This window comes from Mesoplodon bidens, assembly GCF_964165515.1.
Source record: "Mesoplodon bidens genome assembly, chromosome: 7".
Classification (NCBI taxonomy): Eukaryota; Metazoa; Chordata; class Mammalia; order Artiodactyla; family Ziphiidae; genus Mesoplodon; species Mesoplodon bidens.
In genome coordinates this window covers 56213927-56237978 of record NC_138164.1, presented here as the reverse complement: position 1 = coordinate 56237978, position 24052 = coordinate 56213927, and the positions used below count along the sequence as shown (strand labels likewise).

At 57.9% G+C, this 24052-nt stretch overlaps 1 protein-coding gene across 2 annotated transcripts; it reads left to right on the top strand.

The window, feature by feature from the left end:
• The first annotated feature begins 1308 nt into the window (after nucleotides 1-1308).
• TUB (TUB bipartite transcription factor) lies at nucleotides 1309-21708 on the top strand. Of its 2 annotated transcripts, XM_081240005.1 has the most exons (12): nucleotides 1309-1719; nucleotides 10730-10781; nucleotides 11238-11400; nucleotides 14472-14615; nucleotides 15795-15962; nucleotides 16928-17055; nucleotides 17521-17718; nucleotides 17989-18101; nucleotides 18974-19091; nucleotides 20598-20696; nucleotides 20920-21091; nucleotides 21573-21708. In XM_081240005.1, the coding sequence occupies exons 1-12, from the start codon at nucleotides 1682-1684 to the stop codon at nucleotides 21704-21706; spliced, it is 1527 nt and encodes a 508-aa protein (XP_081096131.1). In that variant the 5' UTR covers nucleotides 1309-1681; the 3' UTR covers nucleotides 21707-21708. The 2 variants fall into 2 exon arrangements, with proteins under 2 accessions (XP_081096131.1, XP_081096132.1); XM_081240006.1 differs by lacking the exon at nucleotides 15795-15962.
• Nucleotides 21709-24052: the final 2344 nt, after the last annotated feature.

Here is a 24052-nt window from a genome sequence, read left to right as displayed (position 1 = left end):
AGTTTCTTCTGCTATAAAATGGGTATGATAATAGCACCTACCTCCTAGGGTGGTTCTGAGGATTACATGAGTTACACCTGAGGATACAGTATATAGCTAGCACCTGATGCTCAGCAAATGCTCCAAATGTCCTGGTTATTGTTTTTATTGGTTATTGTTTTTATTGTTTTTATAGCAAATGTGTCAGGCTGCAAGGCTGGCAAAGTCCTGGGGTGGGGAGTCCCGGCTGTGGACCCAGGGCAGCAGGATGGGGCCCTCCCTCAGCCCATCTGGCTGTCCTTACACTCTCTCCCCACCAGTCAGTCAGTCAAAGGATCCCACATGGACACTCTTATGCCATGGTTGGGGGATGGCACTGCTGAATCCAGGGTACACAGGAGGACACCCACCTGCGGTGTGGACACGGTGCCCCTCAGCAGAGCCCTACAAGGTCACCTGGTCTCTCCTCCCTGCTTCTGCCAGCCCTGCTGTGGACTTGCTATCCTTCACCTCAACATTCCACAGTTTGCTTTAAAGTTGGTGCTCCTCACAGCCAGGACCTCCTCAGTGCTCAGAGACTTTAAGATTATCTTTGTTGAGAGGTTTTTGCCTCCGTTTAAGTGTGGCCCTTAGAAAGGGCTTTGGAGGGCAGAGACCCTGGTTCCTTTTCAGCTCCACGGCTGCCAAGCTTTATGTCCTTGGGCATCTTAGCCTTCTTGAGGCTTTATTCTCTGGGAAACAGGAACAACTACTTGCCCCTCAAGGCTGCTGTGGAGATTAAGTAATATAAATTTACAAGGGCTGGGGATGCAATAGATGGTAAATGTATCCTTGTCTTGACTGCTATAGCTTAGAGGGGAAGGACGCCTCCGCAATGAGGAAACACCTCCTTTACTAAAACCAAAGAAAGAAGGTTCCCCGGGGGGCATGTGAGAACTGGAGGCGGCATGGAGTGGGGAAGCTCAGCCTCCATGCTTCGGACCTGAACGTTCCCCAGGACCTCTTTCGGTCTTTTTTGGTATAATTTCCTTCCTATACAACTGGATCCCACCCCCTACTTCTCCCCTCCCCCTCTATTTGAGCATAGGTTTCCCATCCCTTAGAGGAGATAGGTAGGCCAGGTAGGCAGGTGTTAGAATTATCCCCGTTTCACATAAGGAGAAACTGAGGCTTGAGGTCGGAGACCCGCCCAGTGACAGCGCCTGTTCACCCAAAGTGGGCTCAGGCGCGGTCACGTGTTTGGAGCCTCGGGACCCGGGCTTTCGGTGAGGGGGATGGGGGCGTTTGGGACGCCGGAGCCGTTCTGGGGGTGGGGTCTCTGCCGGGGGCGGGGCGAGGGAGGAGGGGGCGGGCCGCCGCTGCCACCACGCAGAGCTCGGGCTCGGGGCGCGGAACCCAGCCCCTCTGGCGGCGCCGGGCGGTGCGGACGGCCTCTCCCGCCTCCACGCGCGCGCACGCACGCCCTCCCGCCCGCGGCGGCGGCCCAGCGCACTCCGCCGCTTCGCCCAACGCGCCGCGCAGGCATTTGCTCGCCGAGCCCGCGGCCGGGGCCCTGGCGTGCAGCGCGGGCCTCGGCGGGGCCCAGCGCTCCGGCCCGGGAGGATGCGGCCCTGGGCGGCCCGGGAGCTGAGCAGGGCCCCCGCGCCGGCCCCCGCGGGCCCCGGCCTCCGGAGCCGCAGCTGCCGCCCCGCCCCCGAGAGACATGACTTCGAAGCCGCATTCCGACTGGATTCCCTACAGGTACGCGGGCGCCGGCCCCCACCTTCTCTTCGACTCGGGGGCTCGGGCCTGGCCCACCACCCTCCAACGCTGAGGGCTTGGGGCAGGGTCGAGGGTGCCGGGCCAAGGTGCCCACCACCCCGAACTCGGAGCGCAGGGCTGGCTGGGGACACTGGACTGGGGCGCAGGGCAGCTGTACCCTCCTCATCTGGCCCAGTCTCGGGGGCGCTGGTTGGAGGCTCTGGGCCTTCCTGCCCCAACTTTGGGGGCCCCAGTGGACTGAACTAGCCTGCTCCGCTCCCCCACTTATCCGCCGGGGTTGCTGGAAGAGGCCAGTGCTCTGGGCCTGTGTGGGCCTTGGGGCAGTCAGTGCCATGTGGCCGCCTGGGGAGGGAGTGAACGGTGCTGAGCCCCCTCCTAGGCCTAGCACACCGGTCTTAACGCCAGTATAGCAGCGTACACACACCCATATATCTGCAGGCATGCATCCACAGGACCAAAGACTCTCCTGCTGGTCGGTTCACACACTCAGGGCATGAATTCCTGGAGACAGTCATTCCGAACCTAAAGCACAGACTGCTTGTATATACAAGCACCATGTATGTACACACACACACACACACACGCTCGCTCGCTCGCTCGCTCACACAGGTGTACTCCTGCCTATCCGTGCACATACACATCCTATAATTGGGGAATACCTGCCTCCCACTACCCACACACAAGACTACTCATATCTTACAGAGAGTCAGAAATCCACTTGCTAACTGGTTTATACCTGGACACACACCAACTCACAATACATGAGAACTGCCTTCACGTGCACAAGAGCACCTAGGAACCCAGGCACACTCAGGGAAGCATGGCCACCCTGTGTTCCCTGATGCTGTGGCCTGTCCGAAGGACAGCTGGGCTTTCCTGCCTGTTAGGAGGTCGGGGTGGGGGAGGGGCCCCTGGGGCTTGCACAGGTGCAGGCCTTTCTACATCCACTCTACTCCATTACCACTGGAGAAGAGCTCATTGCCATGGCAGCACCAGATCCTTGGCCACCCATTGGCTCCTTGGTTGCCATGGGCTACGGGGCTATCTCCAGGCCTCCCCTGAGAGGCATGTGTGTAAAAGGGGTGCCCACTGCTAAGGCCCACTATGTTCTTGCTGGCCCAGGTGCACATGCTTGTGGCTGGTAGGCACAGACTCTCCAGACCTGCCTTGTAACACAGCCTACCCTCAAAGGGAACTGATTCCAGTCACTGATAGAAAATAATTCTGACAGAGCTCTTCTATGAGTCTGTCCAGACAGCATCCAAAATGGAAACCAGCTGAAACCGCCTGAGGCTTGTTAAAAGCAGATCCTTCTACAAACAAGCACCTGTCACTGGCCTGGGGATTCAGAGTTTCTCTTGAGAATTGTTATTGTCTTTAATCTCAGCACCTTTGGGGGCTTCAGGGCTTCCCAAGTTAGAATTTGTGGCTGCCCCTCCCACCAACACACACACATGTGTGCACACACACGGGTCAACCCAGGGTTTCCGGTAGACGTATACAGTCACACCTCAGAGTCTCACATAGATCAGGAGAGTCTCCCATCAGGGGACTGGGGCTGTGCTGACTCAGGAGGGCTGTCACCCTGCACAGGGCATCCCGGCTGGGGGCACAAGTCCTTTCTGGAGCATCCTGGCCTTCCTGACACATGTGGGCTAAGGACCTTCTAGAAGACAGTGCCGCCACACAGAGAATCATTAACCTTTTCTAATCACCCAGCAGAGGTGCCTGGACAGTGCCTGGGGGCTCAGAGGCCTCTAGTGCTGGGGAAGTAGCTGAATGGGGGTGCTGATGGCAGGGTGGTGGCCACAGACTAACTCAGGAGGCAGGCAGGACAGGGGCAGCACATGGGGCTGGGATACGACGGCGTGTTTAGGATACGGCAAGCTGGGGGCCAGCCCAGATCGGGGTTCAAGGAAGCCTCTCCCAGGAGCCAAGGACCAAAGCAACTTGTAGAGTGAGTACACAGGTCTTAGAGAAAGTCTGCCTCAAACTGGGGAGGCTTAAGCCTGCCTCTGGGAAAGAGGGCCCTAGGGAGGTCGGGTCGTCTCTGGAAAATGGCTCTGTCCTCCGGCGGCAAGTGCCCAGGCACTGGCATCCTGCAGAGAGTGATTTGGCACTTGCCCCAGCCTAGGCCCAGCAATCCCATCCCCTCATTCATTTCTTGAGCCCACACACTCCATCTGGAGCACAGAATCCTGCCACCCCGAAGCCCAGCCCCAGGGAGCAGCTTGGCACCTTTGTGGCCCTGCCCTGTGCACTGTCCCAGCGCTCTGCCACCCTGCCTTCTTGCTCTGTGGCAGGGAGGGTAGGTGTCTAGCTGGGGGCGGGCTGTAGTCAGAAGTTGCCAGACTCTCTCCTGCCTTGCTGGGGTCTTTCTGAGCCTGTACCGTGCCTGGGAAAGCACTGGACTTGGGTGTAGACTTCAGAATGGGGAGATCTGGCTGAGAGGAGATGCACATTGCCTTTTGCACTAGCAGGGCTGCTGATTGCAGTCAAAGCCACATGCCTGCCTGATTACAGAGAAAACTGGGACAGAAGGCGGCAAGGCCGTGCACTCGCAGATGAGGGGGATGGGGACGTGTGCACGTGTTTTCGTGTGGGGTTTCCCTCATGTCACACTGGAATGTGTTATTTGGCTTGGGGACCAGAGGTCGGTCAATATCTCGTTAGCTCTCCTGGTGAGGGTTCTGTTCTCTCTGTGGTGGTTGCACCTGCATCCCCTGGGCCCGGCTCCTTTTCTTTGAAGCACTGACAGCTGGTGATAATCATCTTAAGGGTAATTGTGACTCAGTTTATAATGATCACAGATTAATCTCACATTCTGACTTAGGAGCGAGCCATTTCGTTTGTAAAGTGTAACAATTGGAATAGCTTTTTGCCTTTTTTTCTATTATTACTACCACTGATTTCTATTTCTGCCGTTCTGTCTTCACCTGTGTTCTTGAGGAGCATTAACGGTCCCTGGTTCATGATTTTACACCTGTTTATGGGTTGTAGGTGGAGCGCTGAGTCAGGAAAGCCTGCCGCCCACAGGTGTGTTGGAGGGGGGGCGTGATGGCCAGCCCAGTCCTCAGTGCTCTGTCTGCACGGTCCTGCGGCCGTTGCCCGGTGTCTCCCTCACTGGGCCGTGAACTCCTGGAGACCAGGGACTGCATCTGGAGAGCAACCTGTTTGCCTGGCATGACCCAGCATGGACATCATGCCCACTCCTCTGAATCAAAGTGGCATCCCCAGGTAGATTTTAGGACTTCCTGGCTTTCCTGGCGCCACACCTGTGTTCTCAGCACACCTAAGGGCTGCGGTACTCTCCCCCCACAATGGGGCTTTCTGAGTGCTGCTGGAAAAGCACAGCTGTAGGTCAGAGAATGAGAACCTCGGGCAGGAGTGGCCCTCACAGGCTGTCCAGTCCTCTGTGTGAATGCTCCCTGTAGCATCCCTGCAAACAGCCTCCGTTCAGGTGGACGAGAACGTTAGAAAATCCTCCCTTGCGGTGGTGAGCCTAAGCCCGTCTCTGGGTTTCCCCTCCTCCTGGTCCTCGTTAAGATCCTCCTGGATCCCCCTCCTCTCGCTCTGCTTACCGGGGAGTGGAATGACTACTCATTAAACAAGACTCTGACTCTTTCAGTTCTCCCTCTGGGCGGAGCCTCAGAGGTGCCCAGACTCTGGCCCACGGCTTCCCTTCTGGCAACAGGAAGGAAGAGCAGAATCTCCGCTCCCAGTGCCACAGGGAGTCTGTCTCCTCTCCCACCCTGAGCGTCTTTGGGAAGTCTTCCTGCTGCTGCCTGGGGTGGAAGGAGCAGGACGCACAAGGTTGACAGATGATTCAGGGAGCAGGGATCCTGTGATGCCCTCAGATTGGTCTCTGCCCTCCTCCAGCGCGGATCCTGGAGCCGCAGGCAGGGTCCTGGGTGTGGCCTGTCCAGCACCGAGCAGAGTGAGGCTTTTGTTCCCTCTCTCTGGACCCCTGCTCCTGTCGCTGTCCTCCAGGCCTCAGCACCCCTATGGGATGGCTTTGATACTGATCCGTCCCCTCAAGGCCTCTGTAAACAAGATGGCAAAGTCTTTCATCAGGCTACTGTCAAGCCCTGTCTCCTCCATTCTGCCTACGTGGGAAGACCTAGGTTTGGGGGCCCACCTGTAAGACTTGACCACTTCCTGTTAGGTTTCCAGGGTCTTCTGAATTCATACTCTCTTAGTGAACAGTTAGTATCTCTTCTACTTTGTGTCACCTGTAGGTCTGCTGAGAGGGCTGCCTTGTGTCAGGTCATCGATAAACTTGCTAACCGAGAGAAACATGATGCTAGAAACCTCCTTTGATGATGGCATGACCCAATGTTGCCAGAACCTTTGTCCGTCTGACTGGCCCGGCACACCGCTTACGTGGCTTTGTCTCGCCCACATGGTATCGCTGCCAGTCCCTGCAGCTCCACGCGGAAGCCTGGCTATACTGTCCTCCTGTCTTTTCTGATAGGTCTGTGGACGTGTGCCCTGACTTGCTGGCACACTTGGCCTTGCTCCTAATCCTAACGGTCACGTCCCTTCTAGCTATTCAGTCGACCCCTTGCACAGTCTTACCTGGGGCCACACTGATCTGCACGCTATAATTTCTTCCCCCATCTGAACAGAAGGCTGTGTTTGCATGCTTCCAGCCTTAGAGCAGCTCCTCAGTTTCTTTTTCGTTCTTTAGAGATGCCCAGCTCTGGCTCCTGGTCTCTATTTGCATGGCTGAGCATTAGAATCACCTAAGTCACTTGCTTTAAAAAAGGAGTGTAAGGTGGAGGATTCATTCTGGGGCATCTTCCCCAGCAGGTCTGAATTATCAAGTGAGGCGGAGTGCCCCCAGCAGTTTGGATTCACCTGGTAACTTTGGGAGCCAGTGGCTGGAATGGAGACGCCTCATCTTGGGAGGCTGGAACTCTTGTGAGCAGCATGGTCCTCTCCCTTCTGGAGCTGCCCCACCCCCATCCAGCCTCCACCGTGTGTCTTTCCGGCGATGTTCCAGTTAGCCACTCGGCAACAGAAGCCACAGATCTAGACATGCTGGGTGGGCGGGTGGGGTCTGGCATTCGCCACAGAGTTTGCAGCCAGGCACGTTGGGTGGTCTTTCCTCCCCTGACAGCCTACTTCCCTGGGTGCCTGGATCCAGCAGGGGCAGGTTCCACTGTGACCGAGGGGAAGGGAGGGCAGAGGGCGGGGAGTGGGCATGGAGAGTGGGTCTGCCCTGAGGTTGGCCTGGCCGCCAGGCCTCTGGTCAGCTCTGGTGGATTAGCTGCAGCATGGAGGTGGGGTCTAAGAGAGGGGGCACCTGCTTCCTAACTATGTTGACCAAGTCTGGCTGTTCCAGTCATGGGAGAAATGTCCCTGACTCTTTTGTTGTCACACATGGTTCACTCTTGGGATACCTGTCTGGCGCCTCAGAAGAAGCAAGGGGATGTGGAGGGGCTGTCTCCTGGGAGGTGAGGGGGCCACTTGGTTGGCCTTGGGCAGAGCAAATGGACGGGTGGACACAGCAGACCAGGTTTCTCTGGCCTTCATGAGCCAGTGACCGGTGTTTCCCTGGGCCTCCCTGGTCCGCCCCTCAGCAAGAGGTGACTGTCGTGAAGGAGCCGCCAGGGTCAGCTGGAAGACCCATCCATCAGTGCCCTGTCTCCTGTCTGAGTCTCCTGGCGGGGCTGCAGCTGGCAGCCTCGGCTTGGCAGTGGTTCCATAATAGGAGCCCAAGTCATTAAAAAGCCATTACCGTCTGCTTTCCGGGTTACCGTTTAGTGCTGTCTGGATCAGTGCTGTCAGAAAGAGGCGGCCTGGGTGTGTCCTGAGGAAGGAAGATGCCTAGGACAGATTCCGTCATAGGAGATGGGAAGGCAGGGACATCTGGTGGACGGGGAGGGGAGGGGGCCTGGGCCTGCTGCGGAGGAGAGAGGAGCTTCGGTTCTGCCGTCCCTGGAGATGGCCATCATTGTTGTCATTGTTCAGCTGTGTGCAGGGGATTCTTTGTCATTCACCAGGGACAGATGTTGTGTGCTCCGGATACATTGTTGTCAGGCAGAAACACCACCCGGTACAAGCTTGCCTACGCTGGGTGACTGTGGTCCACCTGGTGCCTTTGCGGCTCTCCTGGAAACGCCGTGCTGTACCAGGAGCCTGCTGTCCTGCACGTGGCGCTGCCCACTCTCGGAGCCTCCTCGTCTGGCTGGATTGTCGGCCCTCCTGGATGGGTCTTGCTCAGCCAGGCATGTCCTTATTCACCAAGCAACGTGTTGCTTCTCCCAGCCTTGCATCCTCCACTCCTGCAGCGTGCCTGGTGGTGAGGGAAGAGGTGGGTGGCTCTCCAGGCACTTCTGGGGTATCAGTTTTTGGAATCTCTTCAGAAGCCTCACCCTTGTGTTCCTCCATCTTTCTTTGAAGGCCAGTGACTAAGTTCGTTCTACCTATAATCGTGCCTGCTGACCAGTGTTACTAAAGCCTGAGGCTCTTTGTCATTCTCCCCCATCAGGGAATGGGGTGGGGACAGAGGAAGAGGAAGTGATGCTTTCATGGAACTGTGTGGAAAGTCCATGGCAGTGGGACAGTGGCCTGTGGTAGGAAGACGTCCTCCCCTCATGGATGAGGACATGAGGGGAGCACTGGCTGGAACCACCTTTTGTCAGTCGAGCAACCACTGTGACCAGCAGTTTGGAGGTGGCATCGCTAATGTGAGCTTACATCTCAGCAGGATGTCGCCCCTTCATATTAGGGGTCAGCGCCTTTCATGGTGTCAGCACCATGGAAATAATCGTCTGTGTCCTGCTCAGCCAAGCCCAGGGCTAGGGACAACCCAGATGACTGCCCCCGGCCCTGCCCTGTGAGAGTGCAGTGGCTTGCGTCATCCCAGTGAGCCAGGGAATGGCCTCTCCTGCTGGCAGTAAGGGGAGGAGCCAGCACTGCCTTGTGGAGGTGACATGGGCTGCTGTGGCCCAACCACCAGGACATGGCTGAGGTGGCAGGCTGCCCCGTGTGGGCCAGGCACAGAGCTGGGCAGGCAGGGCGCAGTTGGATTTCAGGCCCTGTTGCTCCTCTCGGCAGGTGGCAACAGAGCCGGACTGTAGTTGTCACCCATATCCTGGAAGCCACAGACCACAGTGGACAGTGGTGTTTGCACACTCACCCTTCGAAGATGTTTTGCCCTTGCATTCTCCAGTCAGGCCGTCGACTGTAGGTGGAGAGACAGGAGGAAGAGTTGTAACCTCTCGGACCCGACAGGGCTCCCAGGCATCCTGCTCACCCTGGTGCCCCTCTCCAGCCTGTGGTGCGGCCTTCTGTGATGGGATACTCACCACCCCAGCCAGCTGGGATTTTTCAGAGCTGTTCCTGTCCTCTGGGCCTGGCCTTGCCCTCAGGGAGGCCATGTGCAGCTGTGCGCTCTTAGGCAGGTGGGCTACTTTAGGTAGACTGAGGCCTTGACTAGAAGCATGTCTGTTGAGTAGCGTGTTCTCCTGTGCTCTGGCAGCTGAGGGTTTGGTGAATGAGGCTGCTCTGTGCAGGGCCCCAGATCACAGCTGGGGCTCCTCTTGTGTGTAGAGCAGCCCATGGGCATCAGGAAAGTCCTTCCCAGATGTCAAGTAGGTAGGACAGCTGCTGGTTCAAAATATGCAGTCTTCACAGGTTGTGGCCAGGGAGGTGAAGCCAGAGGTGGGTGGTGGGCTGTCTGCAATCCATGGACTTGCTGCCACCCTTTGGCTGGCTTCCGCAGCACAAGTAGTTTGCCTGAGATGACGTTTCAGGTCGATTGTCCCAGTTGGAAAGGGCTCCTGCTGTCAGAAGTAGGTGGAAATGCTTCACCTTGTCTTCAGGGTGTTGTGACCTCATCTTTCCCCCTTACATGTGTACTGTACTCAGCTACACACAAGCACACCCACCTCTTAAATGGGTGTATGTGCTTACACATGTAGATGCCCTCACACATTTGGACATCTCCCAGTGCACACGCATGAGATATTCCTCCAGCCTCACACACAAACCCAACACCCTTGGACATACCTGTGCAGGCATCCACACAAGGTCTGATTCAGGGGCAGGCTCTGGAATAACTGGGCCAGGGCAGCCTGGGGTTCCCAGAGCTCAGATCCTCAGGCTCCAACCCCACCCCATGCAGCTGTCGTGACCTTTGCTTTATAGGTTTGGGCCTCGGTCTCATGCATGTGTCTTAGACTAGAAACAGAGTTAAGTGGTTGGGGTTCCCTACTTGTGCTCTGGCTCACTTGGCAGCAGAGCTGGTCTGTGTGAGATGGTGCTGCCCGTCCCAACACCGTAGGTAGGGACTCAAGGGTTCGATGCCCTGCAGCCGCCCACACTGTGTCTGTGGCCGGTGGACGGGCTGTGCATTGTTGTGTTGTGTCTGCCCTGCGCACATCTGCTCCCAGCCCTAGCCATTTCCCGAGGGACTGGTTGGTGTCATAGTTTCACTCTCCCAAATGAGGAGACCTTCAGTCCTCTTTAAGTGGGGCTGGGGGGGCCAGTGTTAGCATTTCCACTTTACCACCTGGAGAGACAGGATTTGCCTTAAACAGGTGGGGAGAGAGTCTGCTTCAGAAGACCCAACCTCCACCAGAAAGGACGGAAAGATGGAGCTGGAGGGACAGGCCCTCGGGTCTGAAGCCCAGCCTCGGGCCTGGCTTGTGCCTGATGCCTCTGGATCTCAGTCAGGCCTGACCCTGCTCATGGGCCCAAGGGGAATGTCTCCTCTATATTTACTGGGGCAGGGCGGACTGGGAAGTCCTTGGGGAGAAGGCATCCCAGCAGGAGACAAGTCCCCAAAGTGGCAGGAAGATGGCTCATGGCTTCATGTCTCAAGCTGATTCCCAGATAGTAGCTTCACCCTTCCTCCCCCTCCCATGCCCAGCAGCCATGACGGGAGGGGTTTAAAGAGACCAGACATTGCTGGGGGTGGCCTCTGGGCTGTCTTGGCTCCTTGTGGGCAGGCCCTGAATACTCGTCTCTCCGTCTGCAGTGTCTTAGATGATGAGGGCAGCAACCTGAGGCAGCAGAAGCTTGACCGGCAGGTGAGTGAGGCTGGAGCCGGGTGGAAGGGTGGTCAGCACTGGCTATCCCGGCCAGAGTCTGGGCCTGGGGGAGGGCTGTCCTCCTTCCTGGGGTGATCCTGTCTGGTGGGGAGAGGGGCCCCTCCCAGGAGAAGAGAGGCGAGCTCTCTCCTTTGCCAGCTCGCCATTAGCACTGCCCCGGCATCTGGGGCTTCTGCCGGCGGGCAGCTTGGGTGACCTGTGCTGTGATCCTGCCAGGGCAGCTGCCTGGGCTGACACTTGCCGGCTTCCGCTGGACCCCATGTCTTGGGGCACCAAGGAAATGAGGCCAGGGTGGGCTGTGGGCTGCACTGTGACCTCTGGAACCTATCTGAGCGAGCAGGTCCTCTCCGGTCCCAGTCTGGGCGCCTTCCCTGGGCGAGGCGGTCGGCCCTCTCAGGGCCCGCCAAACCCTGTGCTTGTCCGCTGCCTCTGTAGCGGGCCCTGCTGGAGCAGAAGCAGAAGAAGAAGCGCCAGGAGCCCCTGATGGTGCAGGCCAATGCCGACGGGCGGCCCCGGAGCCGGCGGGCCCGGCAGTCGGAGGAGCAGGCCCCCCTGGTGGAGTCCTACCTCAGCAGCGGCGGCAGTGCCAGCTACCAAGGTACACCCCACCCTTGGGACAGCCTGGGGAGGCCCCTGCGCTGCAGCTTTAGACCCTAGCACTGCTTTGGGGAGCCCCTCCGGGACTTCCTGCTGCTCTGGGTAGGTGGGGTGCTCATCCTGTCAGGGGTGCCTAGGCCAAGTATGGCTCCCGGCCCAGGTGGCAGCTGAGTGGGGCAGGCGGAGGGAGGCTGGGACCTGGAGCCTTAGGCTCCTGAGTCCGGTGCTGGGGCCAGAAGGTACAGCTTTATGGACCCTGGAGTTCAAAAGTCCAGGTTTGGGCTTCCCTGGTGGCACAGTGGTTGAGGGCCCGCCTGCCGATGCAGGGGACGCAGGTTCGTGCCCCGGTCTGGGAGGATCCCACATGCCGTGGAGCGGCTGGGCCCATGAGCCATGGCCGCTGAGCCTGCGCGTCCGGAGCCTGTGCTCCGCAACGGGAGAGGCCGCAGCGGTGAGAGGCCCCGCGTACCACACACACACACACACACAAAAAGTCCAGGTTTCTGATCTGAAACATTTCCCTGAGAGCAGGAGGCAGCTCCCAGGAGCAGAACAGTCTGCTCCCCGCCAGCATTCTGCCTCCTGAGAGGAATCCATCTCAGCTTCCTGCCTGCGCAGTGCCTCTTATGACAGACACCTGTTGCCTCCCCGCCCTGGCCTCCCCACACCTTCAGTGTCCTGGCTTCTGGCCTGCAGGTGCCTGCACGGAGCCGTGCTAGCCAGCAGCCTCCAGCTCCCATCTGTGTTTGTATACTCTGGTTCTCGGCGGGGACTCTCGGCAGCTCATCCTGGGGCCGGGGACCGGGTGGCTCCATTGCATCCCAGTGCTCAGCACCCTCCTTCCTGCTCAGGACCCCGGGCTGAGCAGAGGGTTGGTCTCTCTGAGCCTGAAAGGCGGACTCAGACTCAGTCCCCGCTGCCCCCTGCTGGTGCCGGCAACCACGGGGGCTTCTCCACCAGCCAGTGACTCTAAGAAGGTTGCAGGCATCTGGCTTTTGCAGCTGGAAGGAGCCACGGTGTTCCCCTCCTTCTGCGGCTTCCTCGGCGTGCTGCCTCCAGCCACTTCAGTCTACTGGTCGTTGCCTCGCCTCGGGGCCCCTTCACAGCAACGCCCGTGTGCTTCAGTTCAGCAGCTCGGGCCACAGCTGGTGTGTCTGTGCTCCACCTGAGAGGCCCCACCCCAACCTGGCAGCCTTCTCTGCATGCTTCATCTGTGGGTGCCGCCCCAAGGGTGGCGGAAGTGCCTTGCAGAGAAGGCCCCTGCTGTTCTGCATCCAGTGGAGCCTGGCATCACTGCCCCGGCCCTGCCAGGCCTGGCACCTGGCCATCCAAGGCTACCTGTGGGAGGGGAGCCTGCTCCTGGGACTTCGGGCCCTGCCAGTTTGCGCCAGAGCCAACGTCTTGAGGCTTTGAGAGAGTCTGGCAGGTCACAGCTGTGCGGTCACTTTGGCAGGTGTTTCTTGATCACCAACTGTGTGCCAGGTAGGGCCAGCCCCGCAGAAAGACTGCAGCCCCTCTGAGAGCAAACGGCCCAAGTCAGAAGACAGCTTGCTCACTTGTCATCTGCTCGCTGGTCCCCGTGAGCGAGTCACTTACCTTCTCTGGGTCTGTTTCCTGCCCTGTAAAGTGAGGAAAATTGTGTCTCAGGGCTTTGAAAGTTGAAGCAGCCATGGTGTGTTCCAAGAGCCACTCAGCTGAATGCTGTCCCCCGCTGAGACTCCAGACCGGGCTGGGTCTTCTCCACCGGACTGGGCTTCCCCAGCTCTGAGGAGGCCACTCACCCAGCTGGCTGACCTGGGATTCCGGTTTCCAGGAGCCCCGCCCGCCCTGCCCCCTGTAGCCTCCGCTGCTTCCTGCTCTGCCCTCTGCTGGCTCTTGGTGTTAGATACAAGGGGATCATTCTCAGAGGAAGATGAGGAAGTTTGACATAAATCAGAACGGACAGTTTATCCCAGTAATGAGTTTCTGACCTACTGGCCATGCTCATTCGTGTTGTATATTTACCCACTGCTTAAATATTTATTGAGGGTCTATTCGTGTCAGGCTCTGGATTAGAGGCTGGGGGTCCAGGATGAGCACAAACGGATGTGGTCTCTGTTCCCTTACGGACCTTAAGGTCTAGGAGGAGAGAGAGAATGAAATAGATTGTTATAGGTGTGCTCTGCAGAAAGAAGCCGGGCCCAGTGAGTGAATGGCAGAGAGCCTGCTCCCAGGCTAGCGGCCAGAGAAGGGCTTCCCTGAGGAGATGATGTCTGAGCTGGAATCTGCGGGATGAATGGGAGTTGGTGGGAGCGTGGGCGGGAGCAACGAGGGCGGTTCAGGCGGTGAGACCGCAGGAGCAAGGCCCCGTGGCAGGAGGGAGTCCAGGACGTACAAAGCACCAGAAGAGCCTGGCGTGCCTGGGACTTGGGGTGCCCTGGAGCTGAGGAGTGCGCAGTTAGGCCAAAGGGAAGGCCAGACTTGCAGGAGGATGTCGGTGGTCATCTTAAGAGCACTAGGAAACCACCCAGGGACCTGGAACAGATTGGGGTTCTGAAGTGTGGAGAGCGTGGAGACACCCAGCAGTGGCCCCTCCGAGACCTCTCTGTTGGCCTGCGGCTCCTGGTGTCTGTTATTGTCCTGCCTCAGGGGCTCATCCCTTGAGGCCAGTGCAGCTCCCTGGGGTGCTGGCCCTCGCTGTGGTCTCTCCCAGGGGCTGCAGTTTTTCTGTCTTTCACCCACCATTTCGATGGCCCACATTCTCCCAGATGCTCTCCCACTCCCTCCCAGACTGCTCTGCTTCTGGGTTGGCCGTGGTGCAGGCCAGGCCGTTGACTTAGCACCCTGCAGGGGCTGGGGTGGTGCCGCCTCCTTCCCGCTTGGCCTGCCTGGCAGAGGTGGCATGTGGAGGCCCTGGCGGGGCTTGGTCAGTGGTAGGGGAACTGGGAAGTGTTGTGCTGGAGCTCTGGTCTTACCTTGCGCCCGTCTCTCCCTCTCCCTCTCCCTCTCCCTCTCCCTCTCCCTCTCCCTCTCCCTCTCCCTCTCCCTCTCCCTCTCCCTCTCCCTCTCCCTCTCCCTCCCTCTCCTGAGCAGTTCAGGAAGCCGACTCGCTTGCCAGTGTGCCACTGGGAGCTGCCCGCCCCACAGTGCCAGCCTCAGCCAAGAGAACCAAGGCAGCCACCGCAGCGGGGGGCCAGGGCGCGGCCTCTGGGAAGGAGAAGAAGGGGAGGCACAAAGGTTGGCTTGCCCTCACTACCGGCCTCCTCAGGAAGCCCAGGCCCCTCTGTGGGGTTGGCGGGAGGCTTATCTTCCAGACTTCAGGGTGAGGGACCGGGTGGGAGGCCTTGGCGAGGGCCCTACATGGCACTCAGGGCCCCACTCCCCAGCTGGCTCACAGGCCTCCTCTCGCTCCTGCGGCACCGGGCTGGCCTATGGGTGCGGGCAGGCCTCGCATGCGGCCAGGAAGTGAAGTCCAGCTCCCCACCCCGGGGGCCTGAGCGCCTCTACCTCCGCCCTGACCAGGACACTCCCTCCGGGGGGCTCACTGTCTCCCGGCAGCCCGTTCCCACCTTGGGCAGTGTTCAGGCATCTCATGGGCTTCCTCGACTCTTCCCTACTCCCAGTTCCACCCTCTGCGCCCCACAGACCAGTCTGTTCCCTCTGCTCCTGCCTCTCCAGAGAAGATCCCTGGAGATCAAGGAGTTACAGGGACCCCTGCCCCGAGTCCTGTCTCTGCTGGCTAGACACCCTGTCTCCTCAAGCCTTGTACACGGAGTGGCTTCCAGGCCTCTGGGTCATGGTTGGACAGTGGTGTGTCGGGGTCCGTGGGCTTGTGGAGCTGACCGCAGCATTCTGGGTGGAGCCTTGCTTCTGGTCCTGAAGCTTTGGCAACTTGGGCAGGAAGGTTGACGGGGGATGGGAGCCCCTCCATTTGGGAGAGCAAGTGTATGCCGACCTGTCTCTTTTGAGGGGCCCTGTGTGTTTTTACAATGTATGTGAGTCTGTGTGTGTGAGGGAGAGAGATCAGCATTGACGACATGGAGGTGGCCGCGTCCGTGCCGAGTGGTGGCCTTGCTGTGTCGGATCCAGCCTTGCTCTCCCTCTTGTCCTTTTCACCGTGCAGTTGGTTTTGGAGCTGGCTGCTCTCTGCCTGGGATGTGAGGCATTTCAGTCCTACCCTCGGCCACAGGTGTGGGGGAACGGCAGAAACGGAGCCCATGCCCCTTCCTAGCTCACTGATCATTAAGAGGCTGACAGACAGCTGTCATTCATTTTTAAAAAATCGGTTTTGCCAATGAAGTTTTCAGAGGGTCCCCCCATTCCTCCCTCACCCTCTTCCTGGACATTTGAGAATCCAGGCTCTCCCCCTGCCCTCCCCACCCCTGGAGGGGACTCAGGAGTGTCCGTGGCCTGCAGGCACCAGCAGGCCAGCAGCACTGGCAGAAGACAAGTCCGAGGCCCGAGGCCCCATGCAGATCCTGACTGTGGGCCAGTCAGACCACGCCCGGGACGAGGGGGAGACAGCTGCTGGTGGGGGCTCACGGCCCAGCGGGCAGGACATCCGTGCCACGATGCAGAGGAAGGGTGAGCCCCGTGGGGGTCCAGTGACGCCCCCCAAGCCCAGCCCCAGGTTCTCAGATGCACCCTTCTTGGGGAGCGTGACTCTCCTGTGTCTGTTCCAGCCCCTCCCAGGCCCTGGTGTGGGGCACACTTGGAGAGCAATGAGAAACTTGGGCAGAGAGGGGCCCCTGATAAGGCTGAGTTAAGGGAAGAAGTGTGAACTAAGGTAACCAATCAGCTCACAGCCCAGCCCTGTCTCTCCCTATCCCCGTCTGCCCCCAGGGAGGCCCAGGTTTGGGGACAGGTTTCCTTTCCCTTTGGTTCCTTTGAAAAAGCCCCTGCTTGCGAAACGTGCCCCCTCTCTGTCTGCTGAGCTAGGGGGAGCAGGGCCAGGAGGCTGAGAGGCAAGGCAGATCCTCCCAGGAAACCTGCCCGCATCGTTTCCCCACCATGGGATAGCTTCCTGGAGAAAGGGCTGTTGAGGCACCTTGAGGCTGGAGATGGCATCCCAGGTGTGGAGAAGCACGTAGCCAGGGGGCCCAGGCAGGCTTTGGAGAGGAGTTGGTGGGCCCCATGCATCAGGCTGAGTAAGGAGTCAGGCCTTTCCCGAGATTCCACAGCCTGTGCTAGCCAAGGCCTCTAGTAGGCCTGAGGCCAGAAGTGGAGGCTCCCAGTGCAGGGTCAGCTCAACTCAGGACTTGCTACACAGAGACAGGGCACTCTGACCACTAGAGGGAGGGTCTGATGGCTGAAGCTGGGAGGAGGGCTGCACCCGGGGATAGTGACCAGCCCCAGCTCTCGTACGCACCAGAAAGAAAGTGTCCTTGTGTGCATCTGGTTGTATGTGTGGGAGTGTGTGGATGCACATGTGTACATGCAGCTCTGCATGTGTATGTCCGTGTGTGTATGGGTGACTCAGAGCCTGGGAACCGGTGACCGGGTGTGCCTGTGTGACCACTCGTCCTTTCCTGCTCCTCTGCCTGGCCCAGGCGTCTCCAGCAGCATGAGCTTCGAAGAGGAAGAGGAAGAGGAGGATGAGGACGAGAACAGCTCCAGCTCCTCCCAGCTAAACAGCAGCACCCGCCCCAGCTCTGCGACGAGCAGGAAGTCCATCAGGGTGAGTGCGGAGGTTCCTGCTCAGCAGAGGGGCAGATGGCAGTGTCACCCAGGTGGGAGGGGAATGAATGTGAAGTGATGGAGAGTTGGCTTTTCTGGGCCAGGGGCTGGGCCCGGGGCTGGGCCCGGGGCTGGGCCCAGGTGCCTATCAGGAGCTTCTCCGGCCTGGGCTCTTCTGTCCTCCCAGTCTCTTCAGCCAGGCTGGGGGGTGGGGGGAGCTGGAGTTGGACAGGATGGCCCCTGAGAACCTGCCCATTTCCTCCTCCCCCACCCCCAGGGCTGCTGAGGTGAGGGAAGGGCTAGGAAGCTAGCTGCTGGTCCCAGGGCCAGGATAACTGGGTCCACATCCCAGGGGGCCTGCCCTGTCTCCCACCACTACCACGTTGGGGGTAGCTTTGGATCCCAGACCACCAGTTTCAGCCGTTCAGGGTCCCTGGGGCTCAGGCTTCTCCTCTCTCCTCCGTAGGAGGCAGCCTCAGCCCCCAGTCCCCCAGCCCCAGAGCCATCGGTGGATGTTGAGGTCCAGGATCTTGAGGAGTTCGCCCTGAGGCCGGCCCCGCAGGGGATCACCATCAAGTGCCGCATCACACGGGACAAGAAGGGCATGGACCGGGGCATGTACCCCACCTACTTTCTGCACCTGGACCGCGAGGATGGGAAGAAGGTGAGATTGGCTTGGACACAGTTTCACCCTGTGGGCTTGAAGTCCTGGGGGCTGGAATGGGACTGGAAGCCTCAGCTCCAGCACTGACCTGCCAGTTCCCCCAAAGAGACAGAAGCCTCCATGCCTGGTCAGTGTATATGTGTGTGCACACACATATGTTCAAGAGCTGAAGCAAGGGAGTCACTCTCGAGTGCAGGTGTGTGAGTGGCACCCATGATTGTGTGTGGACCGGAGGCCGGGCCTGGAACATGACCCTGCTCCACTCCCAAGGTGTTCCTCCTGGCGGGAAGGAAGAGAAAGAAGAGTAAAACTTCCAATTACCTCATCTCTGTGGACCCAACAGACTTGTCTCGAGGAGGGGACAGCTACATCGGGAAACTGCGGTACGAGCACTCCCCCAGGAGGCAGGCAGGGGCGGGGCAGGCAGGGGCAGGCTCTGTAGAGGGCATCTCCTGTCCCCGAGGGAGATCCAGGCCAGGGGTCGGATCCTCTCCAAAAGTCATCTCTATCAGATCAACCATAGGCCCAGGTCTGTGCCAGCCTAGAGCCGATTTGAAGATGGGCCTCACATGCCCTACCCTAAGCTGCTCCCAGGCAGAGGGGACGCAGGCCCGCTAAGAGGGTTGGATCAAACCCTAGGATGTCAGTGATGACGTAGGCCACCGTGGAAGAGCCGCCTTAGCCCCATGGTCAGTGCCAAGGGGCATGGCTGAGAGTGAGCCCTTGAGGGAAGAGAAAGCAACCTTAGGGTGGGGGAAAGGCTCTGAGCTAGGCCTCAGGTGAGGGAAGGTGTGCTGAGGAAGAGTGCCCGATTTGGGAGCATAAATCAAGCTTAGCAGTCAGGAGCTAAAGCTGGAGATGGGGCTGGACCAAAGCTCACAGGCTGAATGGGACAGAGTAGAACATCTCCACCCTCCACGGGGTGCTGAGTCCCCTCTGCGGTCTTGTCAGATGCCACTCTGGTGGCTCACCTCCCGTGTGGGGGGCCACTCCTCTTCCTCCAGGGAGACTTTCTGTGGAACTCAGATTTCCCTGAACTGAACCGAGATGCTCTTTGATTAAACTCAGAGCAAGTCGAGGCCTTCTGTCTAAGAAGTGCCTTCAAAGATGGGGATTCCGTGAGCAGTGTGTCCCCAGGTCCGCTCCTGGCCCAGCCCAGAATACTTTGCAGGCTCGTCACAGGACAGCCTCTGAACTGCTCCATGCCTTGGGGCACAGGGTGCATGGCCCTATACTGATCGTGCCTGTCCTTCAGGTCCAACCTCATGGGCACAAAGTTCACCGTTTATGACAATGGAGTCAACCCTCAGAAGGCATCATCCTCTACTTTGGAAAGTGGAACCTTACGTCAGGAGCTGGCTGCTGTATGCTACGTGAGTCATGGGCTCCCGGGTCTCTGGTCTCCAAGTTAGATGTGACACTCAGGACTTGCGACCTGTCTGTGGCCTATCCCATCTACCTTTATGGGCAGACAGAGAGGCACAGTGGAGTGACCCCTGCCTGGGACAGGACACAGCTGGCCATCTGCTTGGCGAGTTCTGGGGACTCGGCCTGGCTCTCTGAAGCCCAGCCTGGATGCCTCCTGGAAAGGAGGAGGCAGAAGGCCTGGGTTCCTGTTGGCGCAACCTTCCAATCCTCCCTCCGGTGTTCAGGTCCTGAGTGGACTGTAAGGCCCTTTGCATAATCATCTCACTGAATATTCAACCTAAGAGCTCAATCCTATCTTCTTGATTGTATAGATGAGGAAACCGAAGATCAGAGGTTGAGTCACTTGCCAATGTCACACAGCTCACAGATGACCAAACTGGAATATAAACACAAAGGGTTTCTCCATCTCATTTCAGAATGAGGGACTGGTGCCATCAGCCTGGGAAGGCATAGCTGTTTTGTATGATCCAGTGGTGCCACCTGCTGGTCGGCGTTGGGGAGGCAGTCTGACTCTCTTCAGATACTGAGCCCCAGGTGCTGTTGGAGGCCCTGAAGAGATAGTAGTCAACAAAGAAACAAATGTAGACCCTCATGGGATGTGAGCCCCTGGTGGGGAGATAAGCTATAAAACAGTCATATATGCAAAATAAGTATGTTCTGATAAATGGTAAGAAAAAAATAAAGCAGGGAGGAGGCCTATGAAGGTCTTTTTAGGAAGGGTGGCAGGGAGGGCCCCACCGAGGTAGTGCTTAGGTAAAGGCCAGAAGGAAGTGAGAGCCAGCTGTGCAGGTGTCGGGGAGAACACAGCGAGTGCAAAAATCCTGGATGCCTGGCATGCAGGGGGAATAGCCAGGAGGTCAGAGAATGCAGGGGAGTGGTGAAGAGAGGGGGTAATGGGGCCGTATTACGTGAGGCCTTGCAGGTCGAGGTAAGACCGTCAGCTTTTACTCTGAGTGAACTGAAGGGGAAGATGATCCGACTTACCAGGACCACTCACCGCTGTGTGGAGAACAGATGATGGGGAGGAGGGCGGTGGTGGGGGTGAGGAAACAAGGATTCCAGCTAAAGGCCAGTACTGTGATCTTGGTGAGAGACGGTGGTGGTGAAAAGTGGTTGAATTCTGAATATAATTTGAAGGAAGAGCTGAGAGCGTTTGCTGATGGGTTAGAAGTGGGGTGTGAGGGAGGGGGGGTCACGTATGACCCCAAGTAGTTTGAGCAGATGGAGGAATTGAGATGCTCTTAACTGGGGTGAGGAGGACTGTAAGAGCAGCTCACTTGGGCGGAGTGGAGATTCAGGAGCCCACTTCTGGACGTGGTAAGTTTAGAGATGCCTGTTAGACATGTGAGTGGTGAAAGCTAGCTCATCTTTATTCCCTCCCCCCAGTCTCTCCAGTAGGTAAGTTGAGTCCTCACACGGCCAGTGTTGAGTTCTCTGTCTCTATTTCCTAGGAAACAAATGTTTTAGGTTTCAAGGGGCCGCGGAAGATGAGTGTCATTGTCCCAGGCATGACCATGGTTCACGAGAGAGTCTCTATCCGGCCCCGCAACGTGAGTCTCTACCCCATCCCACCCGCCTTCCCCATTATCCCAGCGTCTGCATGAGCGTCTAAGGGCAGAACTCCAGCTTGTGTGTATGTGTGGAGGAGACACAGTGTGAGAAGCCCTGGAGGTCTAGGGAAATCTAAGGACTCCCACCCCTGGGGCAGATCCCTCTTTGGGGTGGTCACGGTGTCAAGGCCTGGGCCTGGCTCAGCTGAGGCTGCCCTCCCAGGAGCATGAGACGCTGCTAGCACGCTGGCAGGATAAGAACACGGAGAGTATCATCGAGCTGCACAACAAGACGCCTGTCTGGAATGACGACACGCAGTCCTACGTACTCAACTTCCACGGGCGCGTCACTCAGGCCTCCGTGAAGAACTTCCAGATCATCCATGGCAATGACCGTGAGTGTTTCTGCCCTGACTTATTACTGGCCACATGATACCCGGGGCCCTTAGCTCAGGGTTCAGCTCACCTAGCCCTGCCCGTAGAGGTCAGAGTTTAAGGACGCGGATTATACGGCTTAGATTAGATGTAAAGAACTTTCTAACCCTAATGACTGGGAGGCCCTGGAGGAACCTCCTCTGGAGCCCTGACCCTAGATTCTGTGCACGCAGCAGAGTCTCAGGCGTGGGGACACCCTTTGAACGGACTTCCTCTCTTCTTCCCCGTCTCCTGGTGTTTGTATGCATCTTTCTCCTTTGCCACCTGTTCCATCTCTCCTGCCACTTCTCCCAACTGGTCTGTTTCACCTCCTTTGGGATTCTCTTGACTTCTCTGCTTCTCGCTTTCTCTCCCCTCTTGTGATTTGGGTGTCTGTCCTTCCCCACCTCTGCCATCCCTGCTCTGCCCTTCTGTCTCTGTCCACGCCGTGCCTGGCTCCAGCGGACTACATTGTGATGCAGTTTGGCCGTGTAGCAGAGGACGTGTTCACCATGGATTACAACTACCCATTGTGTGCGCTGCAGGCCTTTGCCATTGCCCTGTCGAGCTTCGACAGCAAGCTGGCCTGCGAGTAGAGGCCACCTCGTGCCCTCTGGGGTTGCCCAGCCTGGAGTGGAGCTGCCTGCCTGCGGAGACAGCCCTGCCGAACCCGTGTACATAGGCCTCGTGCCAGGTGACCCTTTGGCTCTCAGTGGGCTCCTGGGCCCAGCCATCCAGGAACTGGCTCCTGCGCCTCCACTGCTGAGGCAGAGGAGTGGGGGATATGAAGGGACCAGCGTGAATTCTTTCTGTGCCCCAAGATCAACACACACACCCCCACCCTTGGGTTAGTATCCTGCTGCAGTCATGTTTGCCAAGCTGAGCAGCCTCTTCAGCCAGGGAGGCAGGAAGAGGTGTAGAGGGAGAGGAAGCACAGTGCAGGGCTGCTGGGGCCCAGCCATGCACTCGGCCCTACTGTGAGGGGCACAGTGAGTGTGTGTGTGTTAGTGTGTTAGGGCACACCTACTTTCCAGAGCAGAGGGCTGGGTAGCTGAGCCTGGCCCTTACAACTACAGAAAGTCCTCCAGCTTCAGAAGGCCTCAGCTGGGCCTGGGAAGAGTTATAGGCACGTGGAAAGGTGAGTGGCAGGACCTTGCCAGGGTTACAGGGACCCGGCTGTGGCTGTGGGAATTGGCTGGTGGCCTAGGGTTTGAGCTCATTTGATTTCTCTCTGTGCACAGAGGCGGCAGGAGGCCAGCCCCCAAGGTCAGATCTCTTATAGAGGATGGGGCCTGCAGGACGCAGGCTCAGCATACAGGCCGCACACGGGACAGGGCTGCCCCAGGAGCTCCCTGCTGAGCAGTCCCTGCACAAACCCCATGAACCCCACCCAGGACACTAGCCCCAGACTGCACACAGGTAGGCGTGCCTGGAGCTGCTGCCTGTGCTTCAGCTCCCACTGCAGTCAGCCTGGGCTGTGGTTGCTGAGGGATTGTGTGTGGTTCTTCTTAGCTGGGAATGGGACAGGGTAAGGAGAGCGGGAAATGTTTTAGAACCACAAAAGATCAGAGGTGGCAGGACCCTGAGAGATCATCTAGAAAACAGGACTTGCCCTGGGTCACCTGGCTGGTTAGGGGCAGAGTTCAGAGTTTCAGCTCCCTTGATTTCCTTGTTTCCACCATCCCCCAAGGAACTGCTCTCTCTGACCTTCCTAGGGCACAGTCCGCATGCCCGTGCACCTGATTCCAGAGACTTAGAAATGTCGAGAGGTTGGTGAAATTGAAACCATTTCAGTGGGAAGTTCCCTGCTGAAAGCTGTCTGGATTTTTGCATGTCCGTCTGATAGGGACTGGCCTGTGCCTGGCTCCTCCCCGAGGGCAGGCCTTAGCAAGGTTGCTGCCCATTTTGCTATCTAGGGGTGACAGGTGGGTTGTGAGTGTTCAGGGCTGCGCCTGATCTCTCCCTCTACTGCCCTCCTCCTTGGATGGCACCATCTACTCTGAAGACTTGGAAAGTCTTGCAGATGTGTCATTTACCCTGACAGAGGCTACTCGCCCAGATGGAGATCAGAAATCTGTGGGAAGCAAGAGTTGTTCCCCACTTCAGAGTAGATAGATGTGCTTGGAAAGACTACATAGAAGTTGGTTTTTTAAAAAGTAAAAATCATACTTTAAACATGTTAGCACAAGGCTCTGAGGTGAAGTTGTTTTGACTTCAGTGGGAGTAGTATGCTCTCATTTCCTGGTAATCTGGGTTTTCCTACGTCGAGTGCTTAAAGCAAGGCATTCTTGTTCTAGCAGGGATCTGCCCCCACCTGGGGCATATGTCTCTGTGAGAGGCCCCTCCAATGATCCAGGTTTTGTTAACATGGTCTAGTTTCTAGACAGCTCTTGACTTGGGCCCATCCTTAGGGCACTAGAACTTTCTATACTGGAGCTGGTCCACTTGCCAATGAAATACTGTCGTGCCGTCCTCCTTTCCGTAGTCCCAGTCTGGCTCTTCCTTTCTTGACTTTGAATAGAGAGACCTGCTGACATTTAGAATGATGGAAAGTAGATGACCTCTAAAGTCTAGTCAAGCTGTTTCTCTGCGTCAGTGATTTTTAAGGTAGAACAGGTTGATTCTGGATCCTCACGAGAGAGGGGATCCTGGTGGCAGAGTGGAAAATTCATCAGAAGCACAATGGAAAACTAGTCCCCTGCTTTCCCCTCTAGTACACAGGGGAGGGGGTTGACATGTTTTGGTAGGGTCAGGAATGTGGCCTGAGAGTTCCAGCCTAGGCATGGAAACGGGTAGCTCAGCAACAAAACCCTCTGTTGGGCATTGAGTGACAAGCAAGAGCACTCGAGTCACCTGCTTAAGACCCCAGCCTCGCAAGGAGACCCCAGCCTCGCAAGGAGGTCTGTTCTTAAGACCCCATTCTTGGTGATGCTGGTTTTCCT